At 43.2% G+C, this 7,629-nt stretch overlaps 1 protein-coding gene across 2 annotated transcripts in view; it reads left to right on the forward strand.

Moving 5' to 3' along the window:
• LOC138662421 (solute carrier family 2, facilitated glucose transporter member 6-like) overlaps positions 1-4,550 on the forward strand; it is a 30,645-nt gene extending 26,095 nt beyond the window's left edge. The window contains exons 9-11 of one of the 2 annotated variants that reach the window (XM_069748030.1): positions 1,849-1,994; positions 2,647-2,809; positions 2,850-2,968. In XM_069748030.1, coding sequence (XP_069604131.1) covers positions 1,849-1,994; positions 2,647-2,802 — 302 coding nt within the window. In that variant the 3' untranslated portion in view covers positions 2,803-2,809; positions 2,850-2,968. Of the gene's footprint in view, positions 1-1,848; positions 1,995-2,646 lie in introns of both variants that reach the window. The other variant, XM_069748029.1, reaches the window with a different exon arrangement.
• Positions 4,551-7,629: the final 3,079 nt, after the last annotated feature.

The following is a 7,629-nucleotide window of genomic DNA, read 5'->3' on the forward strand; positions in this document are numbered from 1 at the left end:
AAGTGACCTTATGGAACGTATTCTCAACTCCATGTGATACCATCCATAAACAGGTGCGGCCCATCTTTTCTGTTCATGGCTCTATATACCTATCTGAGTCGCCCGCCAGGGCCGTGGGGTACTCGGTACTGGGTCGAGTACTTAAAGGGGATGTCACGGTGGCTGCGACCCGGTTCGTGGCCCTGGGCGCCCAAATAAAGGGGAAGGTCTTTTAAGGGTTTAATAAAGTTTGTGTTCGTGGCGCCACATGTGGTATTCGGTCAGTGGGGACCGACGCTGCTTAAAGGGGTCATCTGGGGTGATGTTATGGCAGCTAGATGGTATAACTTCCCACAGGTGAAGTGGGTCCCCAGGGCTCCCGGTGTGTAGATGAAGATGGTGCATGGTGCAGTAAAGAACGAGGACACAAGTTTGCAGTCTCTTTACCTGGTTTACTGTAGCTTCAGGCAACCGCAGTCCAGGGCCCCAGATTATAGGTACAGGCAAGGTCCGACCGGATTGGAAGCAAATCCAGAGTCCCCTTTACCAGGTGGAGATGAAAGCCTTCCTCAAAGCACGGTGGTATTGTAGTCCCTTACTGCCTATGGCTTCTGATAAGGTCCTCACAGTTCTCCACTGTCCCCGATATAGGTTGGGACACAAACCCGTATGATAGGTGGCTCGAGCCTTTTTACATGATCTCTATCATGACCCGAGCTCTATGTGCCACTGTGCCTCCTGGGTGTTAAGGCGGATGGGTGATTTATAATTCAGCTGTCCTGCCGGTTTCTGCTGAGCGTCCTAGAGTCTGACACAACCTTGGTCTTACGGCTACCGGAATCTGCGCTCAGTCAGGGAGGTAGTCCAAATGCTGCTATTCTGGTGTCTCTCTCCTGTGCTTTGCTCTCTGCACACTTTCTACAAACTGTCCTTTTTTTCTTAGTTCCCTTTCTCCAGGAGCTGCAGCAACTCTGGCAACATGGCCCCTTCAGTCTTTCTGACACTCACAGTCCGACTGCTCTCTTCTCTGTCCGCTGACAGACTGACTGACTTCCTTTTCCTCCAGACCAGAATATAGGAAAGTTTCCATTAATTCGGGTTCAGAGTTCCCCCTTCTGGCCTGAAGTATGAACATGTTGTGTGTATGTGATTACCTGAAAAAAGAGATCTTTCATCGCTTCCAAGCGTGACATCACTCTCCCCGTGAGGAAAGCAATGCCACTGTGACAACCAGGACCCTGGGGCGTCACATATCCATGGAGAGTAACTTGCCTCAATATGACCATTGGGGTCTGACATGTATGGGGTCCAACATTGTTGGACACCAACGGGTGCCCATTAGATGTCTGTGCGCCTCTATAGAGTCTAGAAGTGTATTGCTTATGAAGTTATGGATAAACCTGTTATACTCTTTTGAGCCCAATGTTTTTTTTTTTTATCTCAGCTCGGTGATCAAAAACACATTAAAGGGTCCCTACTTGTAAAAAGAGACCTTTGATGATGTATCTTCTTGCTGGAACCTCTACCTATCATCTGTAAACTTTAGCAAAACTATTAAATTTCCATTCAGTGCCTTTAGAGGGGATTGGAAGTATTATACAATGCCTATTTTTTATTTTGTGGATACCTGTGTGATGCAGGGTTCTCCAGAGAAAGAGACGTTCCTTTGTAACCACTCTCCTATTTGGCCAAGAGATGAGAATTCTGAACAGAGGGGTCCCCTTTTTATTTAATCTGAATTAACTAATGGGGTTTATAAAAATACATTTTCGAAATTGCACAACCCCATTAAGTGCACGCTCTATGGGCAGTTGAGTAATCATAATTTTCAGTACCTGTTTCATTGTGCTAACGCTATCTCCTCTTCAGGTTATGCTTTTGGCTGGGGACCAATCACCTGGCTTCTCATGTCTGAGATCCTACCACTGAAAGCCCGAGGAACGGCTTCAGGCCTCTGCGTGATGGTCAGTTGGATCACCGGCTTTGTTCTCACCGAAGCTTTCCTGCCTGTTGTGGTGAGTACCAGTGAAGGAACGTGAGCCATGCCATGGGTCCTACTTATACAGCAGAGTTCTGTCTGGTTGGTGGTTGGGTTGAAGTCTAAGCTATGAAAATTTGGGCAATATCTTCTTACGTTGCAGGTGGCTTGTTCATTATGAGTCCTATGGGCCCCCGATTTTCAGAAGGGACACCTTGTTTCCGCTGGTTGTGTCAATGGTCAACACACTCATCATGTAAAGAACTAGGATATCTCAACATAAATTTGTCAACACACCTTCAATAGCTGTTGACTCCCTATATACGGTACATGCTTTCTTGACTCAACCGAGCATGCATGTGTTTCAATTTGGAGAGACAGTGACCTTACCCTCCTCCTTCAAGTCCCAAAAGGATCAAGCATTAAAATTTAGCTTCTTTAGCCTGGCATCTGCCACTAGGGGAGAATTGGGAGGCCTGTATGCCCAAAAATTAACAGATTTGGCTGACTTTCCTCTAATGTGTATGAAGGCCTTAACTCAACCAACGGCTCCAATGTCCACGTCCTTGTCTTCTAGGATAGGTAACAGGATGGCAGTGTAGTGTAGATGTGGTTATGTTTTTCTGACCTTAGAAAGTCTTATACTTGATGCCGTAATAAACTAATTAGAAATGTTCATCTTTTCACAGAACGCCTTTAATCTGGAGACTCCGTTCTTCTTCTTCACCATCATCTGCGTGTGCTGCATCATCTTCACTTATTTCTATGTCCCAGAAACCAAGGGACGGACTTTGGAACAAATTGAATCGTACTTCCGGACTGGTCGACGTTCCTTCATCAAGTAGCCACCGGAGCGGCTGGTAGACTGCCATTCTGGTTATATACCAAAAGCAGAAGAGGCAGTGTACCTTGGAATGGCCCTTTAAATGGAACTGGATGTGTTTTACCCCCAATAATCTAATATTAGTGGTCTATGCATAGGGTAGTCCTTCAATTTCAAAGGACCAGGAGAGCCCAGTTACGCTGATGATGAGCAGGAAATTTCAAATATACGAGTAATTTGACCTCACTAACAAAGGAGGTTTTGTCACCGGCAGTGGCTAACTTTATGGATTCCATGAAATCACAGTTAACGCTGATCACGTGCTGGGGTTGATGGCAGAAACATCGCTGACATATACGGGTCATTAGAATATGCGAAAAGACGTTCTTTACCACGGCTGATGTGGCAACAGGAAATTTAACAACAAAATAAAAAACAACAACCATATACAAATCTGATCCGTAATGTACGACCTGCAAGCCGCAGGATAACATCTACGATAGATATATTATGTTCTTTAAAGGGAAAGTACAGCTTACATAATTGGGGACATTTAATGAAGACTGGTGCTGATGCCCATAACAACCAGTCAGTAGTGATGAATGAGTATACTGGTTGCTCGGGTTTTCCCCAGCACGGACGGGTGGTCTTCGAGTATTTGTAACTGCTCAGAGATTTTATTTTCCTTGCCGCAGCTGCATGATTTGTGGCTACTAGATAGCTTGATTACATGTGGGGATTCAGGCTGGCTAGCAACTGTAAATCATGCAGCTCTGTCAACAAAAACTAAATCTCCGAGCAGTTACAAATACTCGGAGACCACCCGAGCGTGCTGGGGAAAACCCGAGCAACGAGTATACTCGCTTATCACTACCAGTCAGGTCGCAGTTCCACTTGATATGAACATTGGAAAAAGCAGAAAGAGAAGCTAATCACGGCATAATTGCATATATGGAAATTGCATATGACGAACCAGCAAGCACAGAGGAATCCTGACAGTGTTCATGTTAAGTACTGTTTGGATTCGGCATTATACACTGCCTGACAAAAGTTGGCCCTGGCCCAGAAAATATATAATGTATAAGCAAATCCAGTGACTCCTCGGTGTTACTTTCTATCATCTAAGTTGTTCACTTTTCCTTTTATTGTCTTTAAAACCCAGACAGCCATGACGACTTTTTCCATCCAAGAACCGTCCATGCAGAATGTAACACAAATACATCTTTAGCGCATCACTTTTCCAGCACCCTCCCAACTTTTTCTCACCCCCTGCACAGACCTCAACTGCTTCCCATAGCCATAGTGCCATAGACAGTACCAATATCACTTATCTGCCCTTCAAAATCAAACCTCAATATTCCCTGCTTTGTGCCTCCGCACTGTAATACTGCCCCCTGTGCCCAAATATGGTAATTGTACTCAGTCTGTCTCCCTACATGGTGAAAGTGCCTCCCTATGGTAATTATGCCCTCTTTGTGCCAAACTTACCTCACTCCACGTCCAAACATAAATTTGCAAACAAAGTTTTTAGTTACCACATTTCCCTATAAATAATTTTTTGGCTACTGAACCTCCATACAAAGAAAATGCTATAAAAACTATCAAAATGTTGTATGTAATCCTATATGGTAATAATAATAACATCTGCTCCCCAGGCAAAAAATTGTGCCCACAAAAGGTGTCAGAAAATGGTGGCAAAATTCTAAATTTTCTATAATAATGTTCTACATTTTTTACCTACTAAAATATAATAAAAACTTATGAGTATGGTATCATTGTATTCATGGCGAACTGGAGAATTTTGTTGACAAGTCATTTTTATTGCACATTGAACGCTTTAGAAACATAATTCAAAAGACAATGGCGGAAGTGCGGGAGTTTTGTTTTCTCCTTTTCACCACGCTCGGAATTTTTTTTCCTATTATTGGCTGCATCATATGGTAACAATAAATATTATCATTCAAAACGATGTCTGTGGGGACGGAAAAATAAAAAAAGTTATGGCTCTTGGCAAGGAAAAATAAAAAGTGTAAAAAGAATATGTGATCCTATGGGAAAAGGTAGTAATGAGAAGAATATGTAGGAATCCAAAGAAAGAAAGGGACCTCCAGGGTCATCATGTCCAGTGGCGTAACTAAAGTCTGAGGACCCCGGTGCAACATTTGGGCTGGGCCCCCCATATATATATATGCTCTATCCTGGTATATATGTCCCTCCTCCTAGTGTATACTGTATATATATATATATATATATATATATATATATATATATATATATATATATATATATATATATATACATACTCTCTATCCTGGTATTTATGTTCCTCATCCTGGGCTCCATCCTGGTACCTGTCCCTTATCTTGGGTCACATCCTGGTATATGTTCCGCATCCTTGTATATGTCCCCCATTATTCTTTAATGTATAGAAAAAAAATTATACTCACTAGGGGCGTATATATATGTCACGTTTTATAATCTGAACATACATGAGAAATTCTGTTCTTATGCTGAATATGGGCAGGACTTATATTTTTTGTAATTTGAGTTTCAAATGGAAGTAAACCCTGGTGGCAGCTGTATTTGCAGACATAATGGTAGTCACCCATCTTTGCAAGCCTGTGATCAGCTGGAACTTGAATACTGGTTGCTTGGCATATGCTATTGACTGTACCCAGCAATTGTATGTAGAAATGTAGAAGAATGTATGACACCAGGGGGTACTTGTGAAGACTGTAATGATAGACAACCTGTTCATCTGGTTATGATGACAGAAAAAGCCTGGAATTTAGATAAATAGACCTCCCTCCCCGGAAAAAAACAAATATAAAACTTTCTCACATGTTGCCTGTTTGGTCTGAAGATTACCCTGTAAGGCCTCTTTCACACATCAGTTTTTTGCCATCAGTCACAATCCGTCTTTTTTTTAAAAAAAAACAGATCCAGCAAATGTTGCTGCTGGATCAGTTTTTTTCTCATAGACTTGAATTAGCGACAGATTGTGACGGATGGCCTTCGTTTGACGGATCTGTCGTAAAGTCTTTGTCCGTCGGCCGTAGACAACGGACAAAGTAAGGTTTTTGGTGTACGTCGACAGTCGGACAGCAGCGGGTCCTGCACCGTCCATCGTTGGCTATAATGGAAGCCTATGGGCGCAGGATCCGTCGCTGTCCATCAAAAGACAGAATTCAACGACGGATTCCATTTTTTTAAACTGAGCATGCCTGGAAGAATATCTATTCCTTTAATTTAGCCCATTTTTCCATTCAGGGAATCTCTCTCTCTCTCTCTCTCTCACGGATTGTGACTGATTCTAAAAAACTGATGTGTAAAAGAGGCCTAACACCCCAGGATCCTGATTGTTACAGTGGCATTGATTTCCTCATGGGGAGAGTGATGTCACGCTTGGAAGCGAAGGAAGATCTCTTTCATTAGGTAAACACAAGCATACAACATGTTCACACTCCAGGCCAGAAGAGGGAGCTCTGATCGAGCTTGTGGGTGGCTCCCCTATATATATATTCTGGTCTGGAGGGAAAGGCTCATGGGGGTAGCGCTTGGTGGCCCTACCATGACGAATTCAGGAGGCGTTTAGCCCTACAACCAAATCTGGGTTGGGGAGTAAAAGCTACGGATACATGGATCTGACTCATGTTGGCTCAAAAAGTCACACCTGCCTTTCACACAGCTGCCTCTGCCCACTCCCGAGCAAGGTCAGTGGCTGTCCACAGACCCGGCTCCTATTGGCTGTTCAATGAAGGGCACTGTCAGTTTTTCAGACTATGCAAGTACAAACATGAGTGTTCGGACTGTGGAGGCTCCCATGCCAAAGTCAAATGCCCTTGGACTTCACCAAAATTCCCCACAAAACCCATCAACCACCCAGAATCTAAGGACCCCAGTGAGCGTAACCACAATGGGGCCTTGGCTCGACCTCTACCCCCAATAAGGAAGCGGGAGCTCAGTTATGTTTCAGTTCCATTTTTTTCATCCCCTTTTCTTTTACTAGACAGCCGTTTTTTTCCCCCAAACTTAAAATCAGCATGCGATTTTCCGTTAATTCTTATAGATAAGGTTCAGAAAGAGGTCCCCCTAGGCGGACTAAAAGGTCCATTCTCGACCCCAGCATTTTACAAATTGCACATTTCCCCTTTAGGAATATTTCCCAAAAAAGATCCCAGCAAGTTTAATTCAACACCTCTCCTACCCCAAAGGATCATCGGTAAATGACGGCATTTCGGAAAGCAACATATCGGTCACATACGTTTCCTTTGATCGGACTATCATGTTGATTAGTGAGGCTGGTCCTGGGACCTTAATGGCAAAATCAGACACTGAGTCTGCTTTCTGCCTCTTGCCAGTTCATCTGGATTGCCAGCACCTGTTGGGTTGCTTCATAGATGGTTCTTATTATTATGACACGTTTGCCTATGGGTTGTTCTATTTCTTGCTATTATTTTTGAATTATTCAGTTGTTTCCTGGAGAGGGTAGTCAAATATGAGACCGGTTCCCCAACGATTATCCATTATCTTGATGATTTTTTGTTTGTGGGTCCAAGGACTTCAGGTCCTGCCAGATTTTGTTGGACACTTTCTGTTTTTCATGGCACATTTTGGTGTTCCTGTATCCACCAACAACACATTTGGTCTTTCCACCATCCTATCCTTTTTAGGGATTGAGATCGATTCTAAGGTATTGATTTTTCGGCTTTTTTCTGAGAAAATTTCAAAATTGCTGTCGCTGATTGAAAGTTTTTGCTCCATCCAAAAAGTTATGCTAGGACAGATGCAGTCGTCTTCTCACAATTGCATGCCATGTAATGCCTATGGGAAGAATTTTTTCAAGATG

Source organism: Ranitomeya imitator, chromosome 2 (genome assembly GCF_032444005.1).
Source record: "Ranitomeya imitator isolate aRanImi1 chromosome 2, aRanImi1.pri, whole genome shotgun sequence".
In the NCBI taxonomy this organism is placed as follows: Eukaryota; Metazoa; Chordata; class Amphibia; order Anura; family Dendrobatidae; genus Ranitomeya; species Ranitomeya imitator.